This window comes from Vanacampus margaritifer, chromosome 1 (assembly GCF_051991255.1).
Source record: "Vanacampus margaritifer isolate UIUO_Vmar chromosome 1, RoL_Vmar_1.0, whole genome shotgun sequence".
NCBI classification, from domain to species: Eukaryota; Metazoa; Chordata; class Actinopteri; order Syngnathiformes; family Syngnathidae; genus Vanacampus; species Vanacampus margaritifer.
Genome location: NC_135432.1, coordinates 13,738,741 through 13,766,483, shown reverse-complemented (window position 1 = coordinate 13,766,483; position 27,743 = coordinate 13,738,741). Strand labels below are relative to the sequence as shown.

The 27,743-nt window shown below is 40.3% G+C and overlaps 1 protein-coding gene and 1 long non-coding RNA gene across 4 annotated transcripts in view; one reads left to right on the top strand and one right to left on the bottom strand.

The window, feature by feature from the left end:
* LOC144056938 (FERM, ARHGEF and pleckstrin domain-containing protein 1-like) overlaps positions 1–27,743 on the top strand; it is a 44,697-nt gene that overhangs the window by 1,364 nt on the left and 15,590 nt on the right. For 2 of the 3 annotated variants that reach the window (XM_077574105.1, XM_077574097.1), the window contains exons 2-13: positions 4,334–4,548; positions 15,147–15,251; positions 15,323–15,365; positions 16,078–16,156; positions 16,889–16,986; positions 17,731–17,845; positions 19,935–20,082; positions 20,402–20,497; positions 20,591–20,757; positions 21,507–21,575; positions 21,644–21,719; positions 21,794–21,968. In XM_077574105.1, coding sequence (XP_077430231.1) covers positions 4,375–4,548; positions 15,147–15,251; positions 15,323–15,365; positions 16,078–16,156; positions 16,889–16,986; positions 17,731–17,845; positions 19,935–20,082; positions 20,402–20,497; positions 20,591–20,757; positions 21,507–21,575; positions 21,644–21,719; positions 21,794–21,968 — 1,345 coding nt within the window. In that variant the 5' untranslated portion in view covers positions 4,334–4,374. Of the gene's footprint in view, positions 1–4,333; positions 4,549–15,146; positions 15,252–15,322; positions 15,366–16,077; positions 16,157–16,888; positions 16,987–17,730; positions 17,846–19,934; positions 20,083–20,401; positions 20,498–20,590; positions 20,758–21,506; positions 21,576–21,643; positions 21,720–21,793; positions 27,736–27,743 lie in introns of all 3 variants that reach the window. The other variant, XR_013295144.1, reaches the window with a different exon arrangement.
* LOC144056982 (uncharacterized) lies at positions 4,239–6,660 on the bottom strand. Its single transcript, XR_013295147.1, has 2 exons — positions 6,536–6,660; positions 4,239–4,471 (listed from the first exon to the last, which is right to left on the bottom strand). It is a non-coding gene; the product is annotated as an uncharacterized LOC144056982 (long non-coding RNA).

The window sequence follows — 27,743 nt, the reverse complement described above, 5'->3', positions numbered from 1 at the left end:
ACTTTTTCGACACCCACGCTTTTCACACACCACCACCCAACTTCTTTTTTTTATTTTTTTATTAAAGTAGGGTTGCAGACTTGTGTCAAATGTTAGTTTTAGTATATGCTGAATGTGGGGCCGCTAAAACATAATGAGAAAAAAAACTTGATCTAGATACCCCATGCTGGACAGACTTGTTTATTAAACATTTTACCCCCCCCCCCCCCCCTTATTTTAAGTTTTTTAGAGTTTATGTTGTTGTTTGTTGACACCCTCCTCCAGGGTGAGGTCAAAGGGGGGCATCACCTCTGATCTCACACCTCTTTTGCACAATGTGCCTTCACACCTTTGCCTTGCCAATTTGTTCATTGTACACAGCCCCAAATCCTAATTTTAAGTGCACGACTGCAAGTGTTCAATTCTTTTATCTCACTGTTAAAGTTAAGAGTTGTGTGTCCTGAGTGTAGCTCTTTGCGGGTGTGTCGTGTGTGTTTTTTTTATTGCCGTCCTTCAACTGACACAATGAAGAACGCGTGTCCTTTTGATTGTCAATATGTTTAGTGGAAATGCCGCCACTTTATCTTGTCAAGTGCAACTTTGCCCTCCACATTTTGTTTTTGTGGCTCCCATGTCGACCCTCTCTCTCACACAATTGCATGGGAACCCCAACGCTTGGCTTTGACTCCCACAAACCCCTGGGAAATGTTCCTCTAAACACCAGTTCAAAGGCTGTGTGAGCGTCCCTCCAAGTGAAAGCGTCGCTGTTAGACGCTCCCACAGTGGTTTCCTTTGTGCCCATGTGCCTAGTTTGCTCAGCATTCCCCTCTCGCCGCTGACTACCTCCCCGTTTCCTCCACTCAACCCGCTGATCCGAGAAATAGGTCAAAGTAACAACAAGCGCGTGTCATCCTTAATATTGGTAAAAAAATATATATATATATCATTATTGCCGCCATAGAGATCCTGACTGCATCTGAATCTGTTAACATGCAGCTTGTTAAAACTCTTAGTGTTGTAGAGGTGCTGTTTAACTTGCAGATGTTTGTTAAGAGTAAAATGTCACCTGGTCAAGTGGGGCTATAAACCACTTGTGATTTGTTGTTGTAATAAGTATGTGGATAAAATTGTTGGTACCCTGAAATAACTTGAAACTGATGTGACTGGAATTTGTTGAAATATTTTAAGATAGGCGACAATTCGACTGGGACAATGTTCATGTGACTGTGTTTTTCTTTCTTTAAAAAAAGGGTACCAATAAATTCACCTGTGCTTTGCATACAAACAAAAGAACACTGTACGAGGAAACTCAATTATATTCTGGTGCTGCTTTGCTAAATCCGGCACAGGATGTCTTGAATCTATTCTGGTTACGATGAATTCTCAAGACTATCAAGTTTCAAGGCATTCAGAGGCGAAATATGCTGCCCAATGTCAGAAAGCAAGGTCGCAGTTACAAGTCATGAGTCTTCCACATAACACTCAGCCAATACAAAACACCAGACTAATAAGAAAGTCCTGATATAAATTAGGGCCCGACCGATACGCTTTTTTTGCTTTTTACAGATTTTTGGCAGAAAAAATCTCACGATTATTTAAAAATATATATAATGAATAAAATTAGCCCTCCTCCCCTCCCCAATTCCTTTTCAATGGGTGTCACTTACGCACAAACTTTCGCTATTAAGATTCTCTGCTTTGAATGACAAGTCTATAGTATGACCTTAGCAAAAAAATTCATGAAGTATACAAGTTATTTTATAGATTTATGTGTCAATAATAAAAACATTCTTACTTGTTTAAAACTGCTGTAAAGCATTGACCTTTTCTTTTATATATTTTTATCTTATGTTATTTTCACAATTCTTGAGATTTAATGGGCTAATCTGGGACCACGGGGATTGTATTTCGTGCCATGTCATGTGGAAATGTGTGTTAAGACAAAAAAAGAAATCATTGGATGTTTGCAAGTTTGCATCCTTGAATTTTGACAAAAAAAAGTATTTGAATCCTTGAAATATCAACTTTCAATATAACGTGAAAGGACAGTGACAACATAAAACAATAAGAAGTTAAATAAGAATAGAATAAACTAAAATAATATCAACTGAAAAAACAGGAATACTGACTGCTCTTGTGCGTTTTGGCCTCTTGGGGGCAGTGTGGTGCCGTGCATCCATAGTGTAAACACTTAAAGTGAGTACAGAAAAAAAATGCGATTGAATTCTATTAAAATAACTTGTTACTCACACATTGTGAAGAAATTGTGCATGTGCGTGGTGTTATCTCACCTGTGGGTATGTGTTGCCACAAGATTTGTTTGTGGATATTTGTTATTTGAAGGAAAAACACTCCCGAAGTCGATGCTAACTTCCTGTTAGCATTTGAATGGGATCCTCCCTTCGCTTTTAGCATTAGCGCTAGGCTAGCGATGTTTTAAAAACGAAGCATGTTTTGTATTTAAATATACAGTGGATGCAATTCTTAACTCCAACTGTGGTGTCATTAAACAGCTTAAAGGACGCTTAGGGACAACAGAATCGCCAGAATAACATACGCTACACACTTGCTAATTGCTAATGCTATGAAAGCAAACTGGTGCATTCAGGGCACTTTCACAGCGTCGAAAACTTCACTTTTCTTTAATAAAGCTTTAAGGGGAAAATAATAGGCCAATTGGCCAATGTTTGGAGGCCAATAATCGTCTGATTATAATCGGCGGCCGATTAATTGGTCGGGCCCTAATATAAATACTTTTGGACATTTCCGAAAGAAGCCAAAACATAGTTTGGAGAAGGCACCATTCAAACTGGAGGTTGTAACACTTTGGTCATGAATAGGGGCAAAATACCTTTGACATGCTAAAAATCACATTGAGACTTACAGAAATCAATTGTGTTTTTCCTCAAAACGTTGTGCAATTAAATATTAAGTTAATGTTACTATTTTGAATGGACCACCACAATGAAACTATTTCTTATTTCAGTGGCTATTTTTCATGACGTCTTATGGCTCAAGTGTGTGACCATGTTGAAATGTCCTTGAGCAAGATACTGAACTGAACTCTCAGTTGCTCTTGATGCTGTGCTCTGAGCGCTATGCAAGTGAAGCCCATTTATCGTTCGGTAAATTTTTATTCATTAGCATTACTTTGCTCAATTTCAAGTTATCTTAGTGATCATGGTGGATTTATCTTTCATCAAGAGTGTGGTACCAACAATTTTCTCTGCGTATGTAACTTGAAGGTCAAACCAGTTCCTTGTGTTCATTTCCAGTGACCTTCCATGTCAGCAAGCATAAGCAAAGGGATATCTCCAAAAGTACCAAATGTAAATATTTACAAGGGTCTGTTTATTCATACACATGGGAACGGCTGTATAGGTTGAATGATAACACTGGAAGGGTTGCCTTCCAAAAAAAAAAAAAAAGGAAGGGTTGCCTCTCGTGACCTTTTAATCGACATGATATGTAAATGACAAACGCACGTTCTGTTCTCCCTTTACCACCACTACACATTGATTTGTCAGGTCAGTATACTAAAGTGGGAAGGTGTGGAAAAAAAAGCTATTTTCATTTCTTCAAAAAATTTGCGCTTTAAAGCGTGTATGTGCGTTGTCAGAATTGTCTTGTAAAACATTCCTCAGACGTGATGTCACAGACCGTCTGAGAGGATATTTATTGTCTGAGGCGGAGGTTTATCGTGTGCAGGGTAGAGGTGGGGGGTGCTGAAAGGTTGGTGTGCTGCTGTATGAGTTGTGGGGGGTTGTGTCTTTGTGTATTCTCAGACCGTGTCTCATTTGCCCTACTTGTGAAGCTTTGGCAAGTCTGGACTCGTCGGTTTGTAGGAAAATGCCGTAAATCCCACCTGCACGTGTCTCACCGCAGTTTTATGCACATGCCATCAGCCCAACTCATGGACAAAATCACTGTGATTAAAAAAAAAATAAAATATATATATACTGTATACATATTTTTGTAACTAGCAACTAATGAGATTTGTTGCACATTTTCAGTACACTAACTTGCTCTCTTTCAGCCATAGAATACAGGGTAACGATAAGGGGGTCTTTCATTATACATTTCACTCCTTCAGTTTCCAGCTTATTGTAAAACATATGTTTTTGGATGGATTGGGTACACACCCAAAAGGGCAGTAATATATAGTGCAATTTAGAGTGAGGGCCCATGTAAAAACTTGGGTGTCTACGGAAATGCCCAAGTGGAATGTGAAGACCAGAATATAAAAATACTCAAATGGCTGACTGAAAAGGTCGCAGCCGGTTTAATTTGGAAAAACAGACACAATCTGCCAGCCATTTGGAGAAGAATCACAGCCCTTCTTCTGTTTCTCCAGCAGACGGGAACAGATTGAGAGCAGCGGCCAACAGCCCCGCCATGGTTGAACCAGCTGACAGGCCATCCACGGCCGGCCACAGGCTGGGCGCTCCCGAAAGCTTTGGGGTGTCCACCCTGGAGCCTGGTCTTCGTCCACCTGCACAGGCACCAGGAAGAAAAGTCTCGATCAGGGTGCAGATGTTGGATGACGCACAGGAAGTCTTCCAGATATCGGTGAGTAACGTCTGTGGTACCGTGAGCTAGTTTAAACCTTCTTCTATGTTGATTTTAAGTCAGGGTTATTTCAAGGTAGAGCTGGGTTTAAAACATTGAATAATCGATATTGAATCGATTTTCCTTTTCTAGCCTGATATTGATTCATGAAACCATGAATTGATTATTTTAATATCTCCTTTCCCCATAAATTTATAATAGAATTTTAAAGGCCAAGATTTTTGGGAGGTATTTTACTGTTCACGTGAATTTAAAAGTATTTTCTTGCATTTATGAAAGACCTGACTGACTGATTGTACTTTAAGACAATTCAGAATATTTTTATTTTATATTTACAATTATTGAATTATAATATATATAAATATATATTATTATATATATAAATAATATAAAAAAATAATTTTCATCTCATTCTTGCTGATGCCAATGTTTGTGTAACACTTACGTGATTATTACACTAAATCATTTAACCAGTTATTTCCTCCGCAAAATTTAATTTGGAATTTAATGTTTGTGGAGATTTTATCATGTCTTTGATATTTAAGGAGACTTGGTGTTCCATAAGTAATCAATATTGAACTGAAGTGAAGTGAAGCGATTAGAAGAAAATTGAAATTGAATCAAACTGAAGTCTTGTGAATCAAAATCGAATCAATTGAGGAAATTAGAATCCATATCCAGCCCTATTTTAAGGTCTTTAAATGTTCTCAAGAAAGACCATTAAGACTGTTTATAGAACCGCTAAAAACTGTTTAAAGAACATTTAGCAAACATTACAACCTTGAACAAACCCTGACCTGAAATCAACATTCGTTAGCGTCGCAAACTTTCACTCTTATTGGGCTTTAGAAATTCTTTTCCTAAGAGGCTTTAAGCTTTTTAATACTTTTCCCAGTTGAAATTTATGGTGAAATTCAGCATAAGACGAAAAATTACACATTGTGTGTTTAATACAACCACATAGCCAAAGTGGTCACATAGTGTACCGTACCCACATAAATAGCATTACTCACATCTGTTGTATTGAAAAATCAAGTTAAAAGAAGCCAATCTTGGCAGGCTTTATTTGTTAGGATGCGTGTATCTGATGCAATGCTGCTTAGTGAAAAGGCTCCTCAGAGAGGCTGCCAGGAGGTATAATGATGACATTTGATATTTATTAATATTCAGGAAATTCCGCCACGCAATTGTGTCATTCATATGTGAAAGCATTGTGCCAGTTTTGGAGAAGGAAGACTTCAAGTTATTGTCTGTCGAGTAGAGCTGTACATTTGTGGAGGCATCAGTTATTGACTTTTCTAAGCTAGGTTGTGCCTGTGGCTAAAAGTATAGCGGGACAAAAGCGTCGCAATCACAGGAAGCAAATGAAACACTTTCACTGCTTATTATTACTGACTATGAAAACAAGGGAGCCATTGTCTCACCCAATCATGTCCTGTGCCATGTTTGTGCAGTTGTCCCACCTAACGTGTGAATGCAAAGATAAGCAGCTCACACTGATGAAGGAATCTATCTTTTCCTTTCAGCACAGTCCAGCTTTTGCACATGCAGGCATTCATCCCAAAAGATCTTTCTGCTTTTAATAAAATCAGCTGGGAATGTGCGCTCATGAGGGAGCATGGTATTCATTATGGGAGGCACTGAAATCCTATTTAACTGTTTTGCAGTGACAGGACATTCCGGGTAATTAGTAATATTGAACATGTATTCCCATTTGCTAATTTGCAGTCACATACAACTCTGCAGACATCTGCACCATCTTCATATTCCCCGGGGAGCAGTGACGTTTATTGCTTTGTGAAATACCCCCTCCCCCCCACACACACACACCTCACAGAGTCCCAATTGGATTAGATGATGCGTGTGTAGTCAAAACGCACATTTAGAGCCACAACTGCTGATTCATAAAAGAAGACTGTAGTATCCTTTCCCCTCACAAGTCTCTAATTAGTCAATAATTTCTTCTCATCCGGCAATCTTACTTGACCTTAATCCTCATAAGACTGTCCAATACGTCCTCATCTTGACTGACGTCTTTGTTGGACGCCAGCGGCTTTAAAGACCAAGACGGGCGTGCGTGTTCAGGCGCAACAAGATTACTGTGTGGGGTTTTTGTTGCATGATTGGATTGTGGCTTTATGATCTGTGTGTGTGAGGTGGGCGGAGCAAAAGAGATCAAACCATGATAAGTGACAGGGGAGAGTATTAAGGGAGAGAAGTGTATCAGATTCAGACGCGACATCACTTCGCCGCTGTCCCCCAAGACTGAAGATATTTGAGTCGCCAGCTAATGTGCATCATGCACGTATGATACACAAATCGGTCTACTACTGATACCGACTATTAGTAGTCAAGAAGACCGATAACCGAGATATCAAGCTGATATTCATATGCAGTAAAAGAGAACATTTTTGCGTCAATTAAAAAACAACAACTTTTTCTTCAAATTTTAAACCTATAAAGAATTTACAGGTTTGTTTAATATTTTTTTCTTTTTAAATCACAGGGAGCTTCCCGGGTCATCAGCATGTGTCAAGCTAAATTCAAAATTAAGCAAGTAAAAAGCTCCCTAAAGTTTTCTACTTTTTTCTTAATTTTAAATCTGTCTTTCATTTAAAAATAAAAATAAAAAGTGTAGGTCATTCCCAAGGTGAAATTAAAAGGTTTCAAAAGATCTTTGCAGACAGTGAAAAATTGTCTGATTTAGCTAGAAATTTTTCTGTGACAAGCAAAAATTGTCTGTGAACATTACAAATCCTTTAAAAAAAAAACTAAATTTGGCTATGTTCGCAAGCATTCACCGCTCAGTGAGGTGCCAGCTTTATCGGCCATCAGATTTAAAAAAAAAAAGAAAGGCCAACGCCGATATCGGCACGTCTATCCCTACGGTCCAGTCCTCTCTATACATTTAAAACGTTTTGCAATTCTTACTTGCAGCTGCCATTTCAAACTAAAGAATTGCCGTTTTGCTTTTATTGACAAAAAAAAAAAAAGGTTGTGCACAAGTCTTTGGTCACCATTAAATGCATTAATTTAGCAATGCTGTACCACAATGGCCTTCAGTGGCAAATTCCCATACCGATTGATCACATGGAAGCAGCATCCCACACACAAACGGTTCTGTGTTACGCAAGACGGCATTGCCTGCCTCATTCCTGTGGTCAGTGACTTCCGTGAAAGCAGAGCACGGAATAGCAATTCTGCCTGTGACAGCATCTATTTATCCATGTGTGAGAGCCACGTGGAAGTATTGGGACGTGCTGGGTTTAAAGACAGGGTAACAGAATGAGCTGTCCCCTCCAAAAGCACGGCGGACATGGCAAGAGCAATGAATGTGAGATGAGGACTCAGGGAGCCAGAGACGCTTCTGAGTGAAAGGGAGCAGGATGGGGCCCAGCAGAGGGGCCCGAGCTCTGTTCCGCTCGCTGTCATGGAGAAATAGAACGATTTCACTGAAATAGCGAGGGTATTCACCACACGCATCCGTCCCCCATGGAGGTGTTTCACCATGGTCCCAGCACACTCTGTCCAGTCTGCATGGGTGCAGATGGGATGCTTGTTGTTTTTGTTAATGCTGTGAATGATATCCCCCAGTGAGGAAGCACTTCAGGTCTATTTCGTTTTAATTTCCGTTTCTGACATAATGGAAGATTACATACTGAAGCTTAAAAATTTCGCACAGCTGGACTTTGAGTCAAAACAAGAAGAAAGTAGACCATGGGTGGGCAAACGCTTGAGCTCGAGAGCCACATTGGAATTTTTTAAATTTTGACTTGAATTTTTTTAATAGACAGATGGGCCTGCAGGTCATTAGTCAGTTGAGGATTAAAACAAATTTTTTTTAAAGTTCATTTATATGGATAATTTGTTAAATTATTTATTTTAATAACAAAATAATTCATGTGTATTTTAGTTGTTTTGTTCAAGAATCAATTATATTATGTAATAAAATAAAATACAAATAAAATACTACTGTTTTTCTATTTTATGTAATATAAGTTTGTTTTGATAATAATGTATTTTTTTTAACATTTTTACTTTGTAAAAAAATATTTATATTAACAAATTATTTAGACAAAGAATTGTAAAGTGGTTAATTCAATTTTAAAAAATTAGTATTTTATGTAAAAAAAATATTTTAATTGTATTTTATGTCATTAAACATGTTTATTCTACTAACATATTGTTCTTTATTTACATTAAATTAACAAACTATTTAATGAGATAGAAAATGAATTTAAAATGAATAATTACAAATTAAGGAACCAATTTTAGGAACAATAATGGATAAATGAATCTTCAGTGGTCCTGATTAAAGAGCAGATTTGGCCCGATGTGGCTCGCAAGCCATACTTTTCATAACCCTGGGTTAGATCGTTGTCCAATTGTCTTTTTAGGTTTCATGAACGAAATAAAGACTGTTTGGTTAGTTGGTATCTTGATCATTTGAATTTTCAGAACAAGCCCAATGGTCTCCCTGCCGCATCATGAATGTGTGTCTCTCTGAGAGTCGTGAAATTTATGGGGTTCATTATTATGGGAGGCAGACTACACCCCTCTGCCAACAGGCATGGGATGCTAATTGCTTTTTTTTTTTTAATGGGACAAGGGCTCTGCATGTACTTAATTTGTTTTCCTCAATTGTGCTGTGAGGCATAACAAGCGCACACACACCAGCTACACACCTCACTGTCATTCACCTGTAGGCATTTTCATTATGTTGCCAGATTGATTGCCTATAATGCCTTGCTGTTAGTGCAAGCAGGTAAGTCGCCATGCTGGAGTGTGTGAGTTCTTTTCGATCTAGTTGTGTGGTAGAGGAAGTGACTTTGACGTCTTGCCAGCAGGGATAAGCCGTTTTTCTGGACTAATCTGAGCGAGAGGTTGTGATTGGTGGACAGACGAGGAAGCCCTCTCCCTGCTGCCTTGCTAAATGGACAAATATATTTCATTTTTTGTTTTATTTTGTTTTGTTTTCTTGTGCCGGGGTTCTGACCTGTAGTATGTTCAGTTCGATTCAAGGGATAAAGTTTGGACACAGCATCTCAGTCAACAGCAATATAGCCAGATTGAAGCTGAGTTATGGTAAAGCTTATTCCCTTTCCTCGTCATTTTCAGTGTTTTCCCCTCTGGACTGGCCATGTTTAAAGTCAAAGCAAAAAGCATGCTCTCTTGTGCTTGGCAAGGAGCTGCAGTGAAAATCTTCCTTTCTGAATTCGCAGAGGCTACCAAAGGAAGAGTAGCGTCTGAGATGTTTTGCATTTTCATTCTTTAGTTCTCTTCTTCAGAGGGTTTTTGTCATCCCTCTTAGCCATCTGGTTTGCATCTGTGCTCGTCCCTCCCGAGTTGTACAGATCACGGGGCATTGCATGCTTCCAAATCTGCCTTTTGAAAGGCTCAATACTTCCAAGAAAAGCAACAAATCCAGATGAAAGCCGCTGGAACACCTCATGACATATTCAAAACCTTCGCTTTTCATGTTTGTGATCGTCGCAACGGACCAATTCCAGGCTGGCATCCATATTTCATAAAAACAAAAGTATGAGCACAGATGGTGAGAATATTTTACTTGGCTTGGAGGTGGAGCGTGACATGAAATACTTGAGGAAAAAGAAAATGATTCCTGGTTGGAAATGAATCAAAGATTTTAGGAAAACATCGGGCAGGTGTGTGAATGCTGAGGCACTTAAGGCAAGTGGAGTGCTTTAGATCTCAAATGTTGTTTTAAGTTTAATGGCTGCATTTCTAAACTTCAGGTCAGTTTTTATTGGCTCACCAATTGTCAGACAGTACGTTATTTTATTAATCAGGCAGGCACACATCTTAAATGGGATTTTGTTTTGTGGTACAATGTTAAGAGTTCTTTATCATCAATTTAATATATGTAATATATGTAAGTGTGCAATTATAGGATGTTAGTGATAGTAGTGAGTGATATTAGATAGGAGCCACATTACTAATTTGGGACAGCTTTGGTTAAGCATTGCACTGAAGTGTATAAGGTGTGGCAGTAAGGTTGAAGGACTTGTGTGACAAAAGATGTAGTTCAAACCCAAACTACAACTTTTGCCGTGCAAAGTAATCCCTTTGGAGTCTTAAAGCGCTTTCCCAGCCTTTCCCAGGATTCTCTTGGAATCCTCTGTAGCGGTGTCAACATGGCTATCTTGAGATTGTCCACGTCTTAACGGGACGGGGAAAAAACGCATCAGGCCAGGTTGGGTGCTCCGGTTTGTCTCAGCCAGGAACTGCCGGATGCTCAGAAGATTGTAAGAAAGAGCGTGGTTGTGGTGAAGCAGCCAATAGTTGTCCTGACACAACCTTTCTTGCGCACTAAATGAAACAAACGTCAAAGGATCACTTTGAAGACATACTTTGTAATTTGGGTTTGAAACAATGGCTTTTCTGACACCCGTCATGGAACTTTTCTGACACATCTCGTATGAAACAAGTTTGATTTAGGATTGACAAGATAACCTAATTCGCGGTTAAAAGAAGAAAAAAAAAAGTCTGAAATACTTGCTCTGCTGAAGCTGCCTTAAGATGCCATATCATTGTGACGTGTATTTTATACAGCCTCCTTGAATAGAGGAGGAGGATTACTATAATTTGTCTGCTGCAAAACCCGCATGAGTCACTAAATGAAAAGCACATAGAAATGAAATGCACCAGCTGCAAAAAGCCACTGTTGATTGGTGACTTGTGATGGAAAATGATCGTTTGAGTTCTCTTTCTACTTTGTATCTTGTACACCAGGAGACTTAGAAGGAAATTCAACGTTTCAAAAGGGATAGACTGTTATATCCAAGTCTGGAGGAGCTTTTGGCTGCTAAATCTGGATTTTTTTTTTTTTTGTGCCAGACGTTGTATGATGGTTTCCAGGCATGTCGCCAGATTCCAACTTGGCTTGCTGATGGACAGTCGGCTGTTGAGGCCCGGGCCACTTCTCCTGCTCTCTAATTATTCTAAATGTGATGAGCTGTGGTGGTATGGTATTGGTCTCGATTCTGAACAGACGGCTTGTATGAAACCTAACCCCTGCCTTGACCGCGGCTCGGCAGGTTGAGAGTCAGAACGGGGGAAATCCTGCTTCCACTGGTTAATCGTTGGTTAATCCTGGTTAATCTAGTTAATCCTCCACCCAACACAAGTATGCAATCGTGGTTAAAAATATGACAAAAATGAAGGAGCTTGTGTATTGGAGTGAGCCTGAGTGGAGTGACTGTGTGTGAGTCTGGATAAGAATTTGAAGCATTAGCGTTTTCACACCCACTCCGCAGCTAGCATTAGTAGCATGCTAAACGGTATACTGTATGTATGTGCAATGTGCAGATAATAAAATGTTTTAACCGTGCCATTTTTCATGAAAAATTTTACTAATTTCTGTGATTATGGGGATTTTGAACAAAACTACCATGATGACAGTTGGTTTTTATTTTTTGGGGGAGGGGAGGTAAATTACACAACAGTACACAATGATTTTGTTAATTAAAGATGCTAACGATCTCTGGTTTAATAATAATAATAATAACAATAATAATAATAATAATAATAATAATAATAATAATAATTAGGGATGCACCGAAATGACATTTTTGGGCCGAAATAAAAAAAACAAAAATGAGAAATGCTTGGCCAAAACACAGAAAGAAAATTATCTATTTTTTTAAAAATTATCATTGCATTTATTATAATTAATTAAAATTATATTATTATTGTAAAAAAAATATTTAGGCCTATTTATTATGGGCATTTTAACAAAGCACAATATAAATTGACATACGTCTACCACAGACATCAGAGACATGTTGGCGAATGGTACATTAAACACCAAACGTGGGGTGAGCAACTGAGCATTTTATGGCGGCGCAATTGCACTTTATAGTCAATGTACAGTAGTTTGCATCAGCGGGCATAGATACGTGCGGTGCGGATGACGCATTTGTAGGCTATTTGGAGCGGCACAAGGTGAGGCGCACTTAAAATCGGCACATTCACAAACGCAGTGTTTCCCACATCATGTTAATACTTGGGCAGGCCACCCAAGTAAACTGGCCACCACCCAAGTAGATTTCAAGAAAATGTAATAAAAATAAATTAAATAAAACAAACAAAATGTGTCGCGACCAGGTATACCGCATGTAACATTAGTTCGCTGTCACTCACTTGTGGATCATGAGGTTAGAGGAGACGCAAGAAGCAGGTAGCAGGACGACGTACCTTAGACTATAGTACCGTCTACACCCAATGATGCCCTTTTAAAGATGCTTTCAATGGGGTTGAGCTCAAAGGGTGAGGGCGGCCACACGTGAGCATATCTCCCTTTATAGCCCATAGCTATTGAAGTAGGATAATGTGTTGTCTTGTGTGAGAATGATTTTACTGTGGAAGGCTCAGCTCTTCTTTTTATACTATGACAGAACTTTATTCACCTAATAGTTTCAGTACTAAAATGAACAACCTGTCAGTCTTCCCTTTGCAGTCATAGTATGTAACACAGAGCTTATTTTTCAATAACGTATTACTATTTTCATTGCTGTTTCCCTTTGGAAATTGGTGAACCTTTCAAACTTGGACATTGACCAAAATAAGAGCAAATGGTTTGCTGCAAACCATTTATTCGAAATGCTTCTTGCATATATTTTAGGTACTGCTGCACAAGGCATGGAACTATTTTAGGGTTATTGTTTTGAAAAGGAGTCCACTGACTGACTTTTAGTGGTAACATTAAGGTTGGAGACATATTTGCTTAGCCTGTTTTGACTCTCAAAAGGTTTCAACGTTAAAGTGAAGGTCTTTAGTTTGTCCAAATGTTTATGGTGACATGATCTGTGTTGATGAAGCCCATGTTATTGATATTTAATCCCACCATTCTTCACAAATATTGCTTTGTACGCTCCAATGTGACACGTAATATATCCCTGAAGCATGCTTGAAGCTTCCTGGAAAAATCTCAGCAGTTGAGACTAAGGAGACTGTTTTCCCTTAAAAATAGGCAGTACTTTTGTGTATGTATGTGTATATTAAAACGATTTAAACGGAATATTCTTGATTGGACTAAATTAAGAATAGTTGTAGATGAAGTGGACATTATAAGATGATCTTGCAGTTACAAAGTATCTGTTTTTCATGTTTTTGCATTGTTTTGCATTCCTGGTTTGAGGTTTGAGTAAGCTCCAGTCTAAACTACGGTATGCGTCTTTGCTCCTGCTTCCTTGTCTCTTCTTAACTGTGAGTGTCAATTCTGAGAAGATTTGTGGTTTATATTTTTCGATAATTTTTACGAGGATATTCTTAACCCAAGTGAATAATGACCTGGAATTTACTGTGTGTGCATGGAAAATGAACAGTATGTGTCCTTAAACTTGGAATGGCCGTGTCCTAGTGAGTGTGAAGTGAACCTCTTTTCATCCAAGATGACAGCGCTGAATGAATGGCTGAATGAATGAATAAAGAGTTAGTCACAGCCTTCTTGTATGGCATCTGTCTGTCTGTCATTCCAACACACACAGGTTGTAATGTGACATTAAAAAAAAATTCTGACTCAGCAATAAGGTAGTGCTCACTATTATTGTAGGAGCGTATGTCTGCCTGTCTGTCAGCGCACGTGGGCGTGTTTGTCCATTCAGGCTGACCACACGCAAGCCAAATCAAATCGAAATCAAAGCTGAACACGTTTTCAGCAGTTCATAGTAAAACTGTTTTTACTCACAACATTTTGATGGCAACCGATAGGACACACTGACATGCAGCAGAGGATTACCACATGTGATTACAGGGTGAGCCGCTTCTTGTAACGACCAAGCATAGCTCACTTTCCAGGATACATTCCTTTCTTTTAGCATTACTGTGGAATTCGTCACCATATTGAGCAGCAAGGACAGGAAAATGTCTACTGTGTTCTTAAAATTCAACCATTTCTTGCTCAATGGTCTTATAGTTTTCCTCATTGCCGCCACTGGTACATTGGTTGGGATGTCTCACAATAAAATTGATGCTCAGTGAACTAAAATCTTGTAAGATTAGCTGACATGTCATGCACAACATTCTGGTTTAATCAAACTTCAAATTTCAGGACTTCAAGAGAACATGTATACAAATTATACTATATAGTATAGTAGCTCTCAAACTTTGTGACCAAAAACAAACACCTGATTTTTTTAAAATAGTGTCTGAAAGAAATGTTATCAATAAAATGTTTATTTTTAGTTTGTCTGTGCTACTACTGGTTCACCGCCCAGCCTCAGTATAACAGTGAAAAAAATATCCTAGGTAATTTAGGGTTTGGTTCCACAGCTCTGTGTGTTTTGGCACTACTTATTTGCCAGATCACAGCTGAGACCACTGGATGAGTAACTCGTAGCTTTTCCCTGTGGCCTATTGGTTGGTTACAAGCCTACACTTGTTGGTCAGGTTAAAGATCAGTCGCTTGTCGTTAGGAGAGAGTTGTTTGGGGTGGGGTGCGTCCACTGCCCCATTCTGCTGTGAACCATCTAATTAGACACGCATGAGAGAGCTCCTAATCTCCAACATCATACTCTTGTGCCTTCAGGCCGCGAGTTCAGTATAACCTAATTCCTGCATTTTATCTCTCTTTCCAGCAACGCTCCCCCGGCAAAGTGCTGTTCGACCTTATTTGTGTCCATCTCAACCTGGTGGAGGGAGACTATTTTGGACTGGAGTACCAGGACCAACGCAAGATGACTGTGAGATGCACACATTTGAAAAGCTCTTTTTGGGACTTGGACCTCAATGTTTCACTCTGACCTTTACACAGGTGTGGCTGGACCTGTTAAAGCCAACGATGAAGCAGATCCGACGTACGTTGCATAAATGTATTGTACTGTAAAGGGGAAGTCAACCCCCCCCCCCCCCCCAAATTTCTTGACGATAATATGTTCTATGCAGCCCCACTAATCTAAATACAGTATTCTGGTTAATATTGCGTTAGTGGACTATGAGATAAGCAGGAAAATCCAGCATTTTGTATCAATATCAGAAGAACTTGCTATCGAGTGAAAATAGCATCACCGTTGCTCAGGTCTCATGTAACAACCAATCACAGCTCAGCTACAGAAAACAGGAAATTGGTCATTGCCTAGCAACTGTGATGTCATCTTCAGTCGACAGCAAGTGGCAAAATGGCCGCCCCTTGAGATGGATAAAAATGGCTGGATTTTGCTTCATAACTCATATTCCACAAATGTAATATTAATCAGAATGTCATATTTAGACTAGTGAGGTAACATATACTGTATTATTGTCAATAAATGTTTAAGGTTGACTTTCCCTTTAAAAAAAAATTGGGGTCATTTTTAAGTTAACCTAAGTTAACATAAAAGCTACATTTAAGGTTTTCCCTTGGCGATCCCCTTGTAGTGCAAATCCTACCATTTTACCATTATAATGATGCGCCAAGTTTTGTATGAGATCTTTTGATAGTTGGTATTTGTCACAAAAATATAAGATGACAAAAAATATATAACATTTTCTCTTTAATAACAAGTTCCCCTCCCTCCCTCCCCATTCAAGGGCCGAATAACACTATTCTTCGTTTCGTGGTCAAGTTCTTCCCTCCTGACCACACGCAGATCATGGAGGAGCTGACTCAGTAGGTTTTCTCACACACATGCGCACACTTATCTGAGGAGGTTTAATTTCTGAATTGTGTCTGCTCTATATTTACTGGTGGCACACAAAGCCTGGCTAGTTTGATCTCTCTGAACACTTAGACTGTTGTTATTGAGCAGGCTAGCTGACTTCAGCAACAGGCAGGAAGTGTTGCTCATTTTTCCCCCTTTGTGTCTTTATCACTATTGTCAGAATTTCCATTAATTAGGACCATGTTTCCCAAACTTTGAGCCAAGGTGCATATTTTGCATTAGAAAAACCATCAAACAAAAATGTCACATGAATGTACCAGTATTTGTTTGTATGAATGGCAGCAGGCGGATACACACATTTATTTCCCTTCTGCTATCAAAGAGAAGAACATTTCATTGTTCTGCATGTCACACTGTCACCGACATGGCTAAATGAGCAAAGAGACATTATTTCAAGTAAATAAATAATATTTTTTAGACAAATTCTGTGAAATTGGACCATTTTGTGTGGCTCACTGGATTAGGATACATGCAGACCAAATAGACGGAGACATAGTAGGCCGATTTCCCATCAATGTTTAATTCGACTGAACCGGCCATATACTTATGTTCTCATATTTATTGGAAGTGTATTCTGCTTTACATATGACTGCAATGCAATGAGCACAGCAAAGTATTTACACTGATATTCACAATTCTTGGCCAGTAACCTCCTTCCATCTGCTTCTGCTTGCCTTTAGGTATTTATTTGCTCTGCAGATCAAGCGCGACCTGGCCTGCGGTAATCTCATCTGTAACGACTCGAGCGCCGCCCTGATGGTCTCACACATTATCCAGTGTAAGAGAAAGGAGTGTCACTTACCAGTAGTTGATGTCACAGTTGGTGATGGGAATGGTGGAGGCAGGTGTATCACGAAACTCAACGAAATAGGCAGAAAGCAGCGCATAAACTACAATGAGTTTGTCACAACGCAAAAGACTGAAATCATCCATCTAAATATACAACTGTGGCGATTGTATCTGAAATTGGGCATCTAAAGGTTGAATGGTACCATTTGTATTTAAAACTTATTTCACTGAACACATGAATCTATTCATGGTTTCAGCAGTGGGATGCATGCAGCGCAGCAGGCTGAAGAAAATGTATTGGTTGCTAGGGAAACTGTCATTGCTGTGCCCATACACCAGTACTGCATGCGGGGATGAATAAATGTAGAACTAGAATAGAAACCAGCTGAGCGCAGGCCTCTGCCAAGGCTGAACAATCCTAAGTGTGTCTGTCTTGTTTGATTGAAAAATTATGTGGAACTGTTCCATTCCAGCTTCGTTGGTGCGGCTCCATCTGCTGGAACAACTGGAGCACTGTTTCACTGAGCCCAAATGTAGACAAACTGTAGCAGTCACAAATCAAAATAAATGATTGTATTTGCAACTCTGCTCCGATTAAATGAGTTGGCCGAAATTAAATGAGTTCTTGCACTGTACTTTTTCCGCCCTGCCATCTCAACTCACCTAACTCCTGTACTGTATCTTCATTTGTCTCCCTTCCTCCACAAATCTTCCTGTCTTTCCCCAAATTCAGCGGAGATAGGAGACTTTGATGAGACCCAAAGCTGGCAGCATCTTCTGCACAATAAATACCTGCCAGACCAAGACGCCATCCGGGACAAGATCACTGACTGCCACCGCAAACATGTGTAAGTTCTAACACTCTATTATTGGTCTTTAAGCTTCTGGACTCTATGCTGGCCATTTACGTCCTCCTTGCTTCCCTTTTTTGGAACTGTTGTAGTTGTGTTAATGCAAATTTAATTAAAGGGGATGTCAACTCAAAATATGGTATTGTGGTTAAAATAGCGTTAGTAGAATATGATCCAGCATTTTTTATCAGTATTGGAAGGCGGCCATTTTGCCACGTACTGTTGAGTGAAAATGACATCACAGTTGCTCAGGTCTCAGCTACCAATCACAGCTCAGCTTCAGAAAACAGGTGAACTGTGATTGGCCGTAGCCTGAGCCCTGAGCAACTGTGATGTCATCTTCAGTCGACGGACAGCAAGTGGCAAAATGGCCGCCCCCTCAGAAGGATAAAAATGGCTGGATTTTGGTTCATAACTCATATTCTACTAACGCAATATTAACCCGAATGTCATGTTTAGACTAGTGAGGTCACATATAACATATTATTGTCAAGAAATGTTTAAGGTTGACTTTCACTTTAAACTTACCAAGTGTGTAGATTTTTCCCCTGGTTTTGTAATTTAAATATATCAATAATACAGTATACTGTATGCCAAATTATACCTTTTGGCTATGGTACAATTTAAAAAAAAATCCTTGTTATTTACTGAATTGAATCATATGGTTGGGATAAAATGGATTTCATTCTAGACTCGTTGCTTGAAAATTTTTATTCTATTTTTCTCTACTAGATTAGATAATTTGCCAAATTTTGGACTGGGAATCAAATTCATGTACTGGTAATATTCTTAATTTTTTAAGGGTTAAAAAATAAAAAGGATTTGATATTTTACACTGAGTCATGACAAGAACTAGTGTTAGATTTACCCCCCCCCCCCCAATAAAGATGCAGTAAAAGATTTTTTAGGAAATCTTAAATTATTAGACACTACATCCGTACGTGTCTAAATCTAGACCACAAACAATGAAAGGGCATTAAAAGCTCAATAAGGCCTCAGGGTTAAAGAGCTGATTGAGGTTAGGCGTGCTTGTTAAACATAAACAACACTGAGCTTCCCTTATCTGACTGGGGATCAGTTTCAGAAGGGTGTCAGGAGTCATAAACACAGACATCCACAGCAGGTCTTGCACCAGATTTCTATTTCACACACTACACACCCATCTCACAGTCTCAACACTCCAGCAGATTTCTATCTTTCCCTCACCCTCCTATAAACACGCACAAGCAGCGCTGTGGCACCAATGAGGGGCTGAGTGTTTGAGCACCCCCACTTTTTTTGTGAGGGGAGGGTGTTGTTACCAAAACACCTTAGAATAGTTGCTCCCTCTGTGCCCTACCCCTCTTGGTCCTTGAAACATGACCTTAGCTTTTATTTCATTTTGCTGCGCTACACCAATAATATCTATGCACCACACACACACACACACATAAACTTTTGTCAAGCGATCAGCAACACAAAAATTTTGAAGTACATCCTACCCTGCCTCCAGCCCCAACTCCCCTACACTTTTACACTGTTTACTTTGCCACAACATGCATCCATTTATTTCCACAGTGGAGAGCAGCGATCCACAAACATACTGTTTGGCACTCCTAAAATGCACCTGCGAGAACATCCACATATTTTCCCCACTGTGTTAAAAGTGTCGCAGATAAGCACTGAAACCCGAAGCAGCCCGTCCCTGATCCCTTTCCCTTCCCCCATCCCTCAGCCGATGCAGGAAGGAAGTGGCTAATTCAGCAGCGTATACAGGAAACAGGAAGATATTTTCCGATTTGCAGGGAAACAAAGCTTGTCACCGCCATCTGATCTCGCCCATGTATTTTAAAGCATGCTGGGGGGGCGGCGGGGGGGGGGGGGGGGGGGGGGGGGGTCAATCACCTTGATCATCATTGTGGTCTAATTAAAGGGTACTGCATGCAAACACTGAAACATAAAGGATGCTAATTCCAAATATTGGCAAATCGAATATTCACCTTCAGACAGTTTCAATGTTAAAAGCAGACTGTTTGATAAACAAGCCATCAGCTAGATAAGCATGAGATCAACTACTGAATGATGGACCGGTCCCTCTCCTCTTCAGCGGACAGACCCCCGCAGAGTCAGACTACCAGCTGCTGGAAATCGCCCGGCGACTTGAAATGTACGGCGTTCGTCTGCACCCGGCAAAGGACCGCGAGGGTACCAAACTCAGCTTGGCTGTGGCCCACACTGGGGTGCTAGTGTTCCAGGTAACATCCATACAAAATTCATGTTTTACCACAAAATTGTGTGTAGAGAGAGAGATGGGGGTTATAACTTATGCTGGATATACTGTATAACTTCAAAATGTATGGAATCAGTACAAGAATTTGCATTTAGTTCTCTGGGATGAGACTGTGGAACAGTTTAGTTGAGAGCATTTCAATCTTGACGTCTTCCCACTCCCCTTTGAACTATAATTAAATGATTGGCCTAACCAAAGTAAGATTTTATTTTACAGTCTGCAGTGATGGGTGATTTTTTTTTTTCAAACATGAACCTCATTCTGTGCATATGTTTTCCTTTCAGGGATACACAAAAATAAATGCCTTCAACTGGTCCAAGATTCGCAAACTCAGCTTCAAACGCAAACGATTTCTTATCAAGCTGAGAGCTGACCCTGCTGTAAGTTTCTCTTGCACCTTCCATTATGAGGCTGCTTTTAGCTCCATCTGTCTTTATGCCCACTTCTTCTTCTTCTTCTTCTTCTTCTTCCAGCAAAGTGGTCACCATGACACGCTGGAGTTTGCAATGGCCAGCAGGGACTGCTGCAAAATCTTTTGGAAGATCTGTGTCGAGTATCACGCCTTTTTTAGACTTTTCGAGGAACCCAAGGCCAAACCCAAGCCCATCCTCTTCACCAGAGGATCCTCATTCCGTTTCAGGTAGTAGCAACTTCTGGAAAGCCAGAAGCACACATTTGACTATGTCGTTAGGGATTGTTTACACACCAATAGTATTGATAGATATGATATTATACAGAACAGATAGATACAATAAAGTACAGAGGTGGGCATCGAGGGCCGGAGTCCTACAGGTTTTGCATGTTGCCCTTCTCCAACACAGCTGATATATGATCAGCTCATCAGCCAGCTCTGCATAAGCCTGATAATGATCCTGTTGATTGGAATCAGCTTGTGTTGGAAGTGAGAAACCTCCAAAACCTGCAGGACTCCAGCCCTTGAGGACCGAGACTGCCCACCTCTGATATTGTAGATATATATACAAAAAATGGATGGATGCATACAATAGATGCAATTGATACAATAGGTAGAGCCACATATGCATATACACATACTGTAAAAATTTTGAAATAACACAACAATATTCAAAACGGATTCAACTGTGGGTGGATTTCAGTTTTTAGCTTAGAAAAGAAAATGGTCAAATGACAAAATCATTTGCAATCAATGGCCCACCTTTGTTGGGGTATTTTGTAATATATTATGCCATATGAATTCTGACTACCGATTCTAACTTTCCTACATATCTGTTGGCGTGTACTCATTTATTCTGAGAACAGTCATTTTTGCAGGAATCACCAGCAAAAATTCCAGTTTTAACTAGGTTAAAGCCATGTATTGCACCCTTAATTTGGCTTCTATAGTCATCCCTTTGTGTCCTGTTGTTGCAGTGGTCGGACCCAGAAGCAGATCATTGATTATGTGAAAGATTCTGAGCTAAAAAAGGTTCCATTTGAAAGGTGAGACTGTTAAAACTTTTTACCAAAAATGTGCATGTGATTTGACCCCAAATGTCAACCCTTCTCAGGAAGCACAGTAAGATTCTGTCCACTAGCAGCATGCCTCATCAGTCTTCTTCCTTCAGATCGCAAGTGCCAAAAGAGGTAACACATTCATATGACAGAAAATAAAAATCAGAGGCCATTAAAAAAAATCTTCTCCTCCAACTGTCTTGCAGAGTGTCACATCTGTACCGATGGAAGATCGACCAGACTCGGCCGGACAAGTGGACTCTAACGGTGCACAAGAACCACCAGGGGCCATATCTGCCACCAACGGCTTCCGTGATAACAGCGCAGCTCCCGGCTCAGATGCCAGGCAGACCCACAAAGACAAGCATCTCCTCAATCCAGGTCCATCCTGCAGGGCCAACAAAGGCAGCAGTTCTTCCATTCCTTACATAGACTGCAGCGACGTAGACAGTGAATGCGATGTCACAAAGAGCAGCAAAGGCTGTAGCCAAGCCAACGGCAGCAATGACGAGTCCAAAAAGCACACGGGTTGTAACGCTCCGAATGGGGGCCCGAATGGGAGTCTGTTCAGGCTTGTTAATGGCTTCTACCACACGAATCATTCGGGGTTGATGCAACAGCAGGATGTAAAAGGTCAACAGCAAGGTATGCTGGGTGATAGAAATGGTAGCGATCAGCCACAGTCCAAGGTTAATGGTAGCCACGAGCTCAACGATGATGACAGTTTGTCAAATAATAACATCCGCCTGCCGCTCCATAGCACGCTGCTGGATGAGATCTTTCAGGGTCGCGAGAAACGGGTGGCGGCACCGGGGCGCCCCTTTGGAATGGGCACTCAAAGCCAGTGCTCGAGCCCGGTGATGAGCAGCTTCCACCAGCGCACAAACTCGCTCGGTCACGGCGAGGTAACAAACGGTCACCCTCGATGGGATGACGCCGGGCATTATTTCAGTAAGCGTCCCGGGGGTACGCCCGTCGAGGCGCCCGTTGTCCCTCCGCCCAACCACTATGGCAGCTACTCGCCCGTCAACTTCATCTCCAACCGCACGCCTGCACATTTGGCCAAACAGTGCAACAACAACATGCGTAATCGCTCCGATACTGATCCGTTCATTCTCAGCCAGCTCACGTCCACGCCCATCTACCAAACCAGTGCACGTCACACCCGGCTGCATGCGCAGACCCCGTGTTCAGCCCCACTGGAGCGAAGAATGATCATAACTAACGGTAATCATCCCGGGAACCTCCTGGCTCCGGGTCAGGCGCGTTCCAATACAGTGCAGCGCTTGTTCGGCCAGCGCGGCACGCCCGCAACTCAGAAAAACCGTAACAATCTAAACCAGCCGGTTCAAATGATCGACGGCTCCACCAGCAGCGGCAGCGACACTAGTGACACCGAGTCGGACACCGGCAGCAGCGCGTACAGCCACCCGCTGATGTTCGGCAATCCCGCCGCCGTCAGCTCCATGAATTCGGTCAACTCTAACGGCGTGTGCGCGTCTCCGCTTCCACGCTGTAAATTCTCCTTTGGGAGTCTCCAGCTGGTTGACGGTAATGATGGAGAGGTGGCGCAAGGTGGCTACAATTTCAACGAGGAAGAGAGAGGCGGTCGCGTTTTCAGCTGCTAAAGGCCATAAAGCTACCAATCCATGGCATCTTATAGTTGGTTGCATGAGGGCAGGATGTGGCTGTCAATTCTTGCTTTTTTTGATTATGGTGATAGACAGAAGATAAGTAAAAATGGCATAAAACAACATTCCATGTGAGCTAAGTATTGGATTCTTGTGCAGCAACTAGTTTTGTACTTGGTGGAGAGGCCTTTTTGACCCTTTGAATTTTGAAGCTTCAGCTTCCTCCACAGATTTGCTATTGGGTTGAGGTGTGAAGATTGGTTTCGACCACCCCATGCACTTGAAGTTCGTAATACGTTTGGGTCATTCTCATGTTTGAGATATAATAAATACCTCAACATGGTTTCAGCTGACCACAAGCCCACTCTCAGTCATTGATATTCACTGGCAAACCTTAGGCGGGCCTGTAAATGTGGCTTTCTTGGAGAGCGGCATCTTACGGGCATCCTAAGCTTTTAGTCCATTATGGCACAGTTTTAACCAGTTATTTTCTCAACGACTGAGGTCACAGCTGCCTTGAGATCAAGTTCATGTCGAAGTATTTTAGCTCTTTTTTTTAGCTATAGTGCCCAAAGCGCTTTCCGTAGCATCACATTCACCCATTCACACACCAGTGTAACCAGGGGTGAGGATCGAACCCACAACCTCGCGGACGGACTCTACCACTGAGCCACGCCGCCCCTACGTACGTCTACTATTTGAAATAACGGCACCAGTTATCTTTCAGACTTTCACAAAGTATTTTTGCTGATATTCATGACCCAATTTTGTCCCTCATATCCAAATTGCAACAGAAATTGGAAGTAAGATTTTCTTTATCCTTGAGTTTTTGGTAATTGTGCTTAATTTTGTGCTACTTGTGCACCAAGCAATTAATGAGAGCCAGAATTCTGACTGAGTTGTTACAATACTTGTTTCACTTAACATGTAGTAACTTTTGGCTGATATTCTACAAGTTCACCACGGGATAAAAAAAAAAAAATCTTCCATTGTATATATTACTCCTGCAATGTCTGAGTTGTTTGAATTTAGTATGCATTACAGACAATGTGGTTGTTAGGGAGGTTAAGGTGTGATTACTATGGGATGCAGGTGTGCATTCCCTGTGTGTGAGTACAACAGATTGTTTTTGGTGACTGTAATAAACTGTAGCATCACCATGAAATCTACTCACGGAATTTAGAAATAGTGATGACAATAGACAAATGTTGACTTTGAATGAAGGCTTACTAGGGTTTAAGAAGGTTATGAGCTGTTGACAACAAAAGTTTGCTGGCATCACGTTTAGACGGTGATCCTGCCAACAAGCTTTTTTTTTTTTAAACAATGTGCCATAATATATTTGTATTTATATTATTTACATTAAGGACTAATGTAGCATACATAATTCAGTTTTCATCACCAAAATGAAGTGTCACCTTTTAGTCCCTATTTTGTTTGTTTTATTCTTGACATCTTTAGGCATAGAGACGAGGTTGTTGGTTTAAACTGTAATGTTGTATTTGTCGTCTTGTGCAATACATTAGTTTCCTAGTGTAGGCATTTGTCTTTAGTGCTTTTCCTGACTGTGTCACCTGTGATTATTTTCAAGCGGGCAGCCGTTGAGAATAATCCTCCTTTTAAGAGGGACTGTTGTTGCAGGAGTAGCTGTGCTCACTGCCTTGGACCTCCTGTCGTTTTGGAGCACTTTCATACTTGCAATGTTTTTTTGTGGTGGAGACTTTTGTAGTATTTTATATTTAAAATTAGAGACGCTTAACTAATGTATTTGAATAGACTAGTGGGAGTTAGGATAACTTTTATATACACGTTTGTGTAGCGTATTTTTGATAATTGTAGGCCTTTTCCAGTCTTTACACTGTTACACCTTTGCACTCACAGTAATCACCAATCAAACATGAACCCATTTCCTCGTGACCATTCATGCTTGGCTTGGCTCCTGGCATGCAAGCACACACACACACGCACACTATCTGTGTGTGTGACCTTTCCTTGGCGTCAGCTTACCGGGCCTTCTTAATTAAGTTTCCATTGTGATGTCGCCACATGAATGAATTGTGTACCAACCTGCTATTTGTTTATGCGTTTCTAAAGGATGCTTCTGAATGAGAGCCGAATGTGACAGTCTGACAAATGTCAGAAAATTGCTTGCTAAATTCCTACATCTGATTGACATTTTCCCCTTGGCTTGTTCTGATACAAATGTTAACACTTCATGCTTTGTAATGTTGCTATTTTTGAGCATGTTTTCTGTTTTTTTCGGGGCGTCCTGCTCGCCCCTCCCCAGAATGCATGTTAACTGGACAAACGCCTTTTCTGTCATTCAGCTCTGTTTTTGCTCACTTTGTCACTCACTGTTAAAGGCTTTTAAATGGTTCCAGAATGTTTGCGAAGCATTACGTGTAGGGGTGGGAATCTTTGACCGTCTCACGATTCGATTCGATTTTGGGTCTGCGATTCATTTCAGAATTTCGATTTTCGGTTCAGAATTTTTTTTTTGATGCAAAATGATTTGATTGACAATGATTTCTGCTTGAATTTATACATGTGCAAAGAATTGTCATGCTCTACTACGCACGACACTTTTATCACGCAAAAGAACGGCTATTCATACAAAACGTTTCAGGATTGTATACAGAGAAGCATCTTAACATTACTCACCAACATATGCTCTTCCTACGCTGCAAAAAAAACAACAACCTTTTTTTGGGCATAACTTGATTGTGACTTTTTCCTTCTACTCTCTAATGTGGCTACAACTTAACAGCGTATCCACATTGCCCCTAAGTGGCCAAATTGGGTACAACATGAACTGTACTCCCAATAAAGACACACACAAACAAGGGCAAGACCGTATAAAATAATTCAAATAAAATACATTTTGGGACATTTAAAATCGATTCTGAATTGTACTAAATGAGAATCGAGATTCTTATGAAAATATTAAATTAAATAAAAAAATTTAGGCACACCCCTAATTATTTGTATTACTTGTCTGTTATTTCACAGCGCTGTTTGTTTCCAAACATTTAGGAACCATTTGCCGTATGTTTCCGCACTGTGCACACGAGGGGCAAAACAAAGTTGCCTCAACTCCAGTGGGTGGGAGGGTGACAGACGGATACAAGCCAAGTTCAGTTTAATGCATATTGTAAGTGCAAACATATGTTTGAACCTCACTGCACGTTTTGAAGTTGTTTGTGTGGGATTTTTTTTGTTAGAGAAAGGACATACAATCATGCGCGTGCTGGAGTTGAGTCCTTTTGTCTTCCCTCTCATGAAAAAGCCCATACATGGTGGTCATTATAATAATATGTGCTTGTGACATGATAGATTGTGATTTTTGTACTTTCTTGAGATAATCAGAGGCAAATTTGCTCATATAAATGTTCATATAGTTGTTTTTAGGTAATGGGATTACATTACATGACTTAGATGTAGGCTTATATTTATTTGTTTTCTCCTGAACTTTAACTAATTAGTATATTTGTAAAGGTCAATAGAACTGCTGAACGTGTATTCCTCAACATTTGACTTACACACTAAATATGTGGGCTGAAGACACTCTGGGTTTCACTCTTGTAACTCTTTTCAACACATTTATCACCTTTTTTATTTTCCCCTCAAAATGCAAATCTGCTTGTTTTACTCTTCCTTCATCTGTCTTTAACACTGTAACTTCTTTTCCTGCGCTTGCATAAATAAAAACACCCAAAAATTCTAATAAAGAAAATGTGCATGATTCCGAAAAATAAAAGTTGGGAATTCTCTGTCCCTGGGTCCAACAGCCCTCGCCCTACCCTTAACTCATTCACTCCCAGCCATTTTCAGTGAAGCAACCCCCTTCGCTCCTGGCTGTTTTACTGGATTTTGACTGATTTTGCAAGGCCCACAGAATATTGTGTTTAATTGCTATAAAAACAAGGAACCTACCAAAAGAAAGATTAGAGTCTCTTCTTTCATCAGGAAAAAAGTGTATTTCTATCTGTTTCCGTTTTGCAGCAATTAGCATTAGAATATAGCTAAGTTTCATCAATATTCACATTCCTGGTGAAAACACTGACAAAAAGAGCTTGTTGCAACATGGCCCTGGCCGATCTCTTATACTCTGCTGCCACCTGCTGGCCGTTTTTGTAAAACTACTATTGCTTCAACCGTTTTGTGCAGTTGAGTGGCAGCATTAAAGCCTTCTGTATGCTCCATCATTAAAAAAAAAACATTAAAAAAAAACTATAAATAAGTCTATGGGAGCATGGTCATATTCAAAGTAGAACGTATTTATACGTTTTGGGGAGAAAATGAGTTAAGCACCTGGACAAACGAACTGAAAAGTCATCCACCCCCACAACCACAAGCTATGTTTTGGTGTTGGTTGTCCTTTTTGTGCATGTGCCCTGCTCGACGGCTCCTGCACTGTTTTGACTTGCTTGTGTTTGTGTATGTTTTTGGCCACGCTGGTAAGTAATTACGGACTCAGTGGTTTTCCACCAGCATGTGGACTCAACGTTGCACCCCGGGCAAGTAT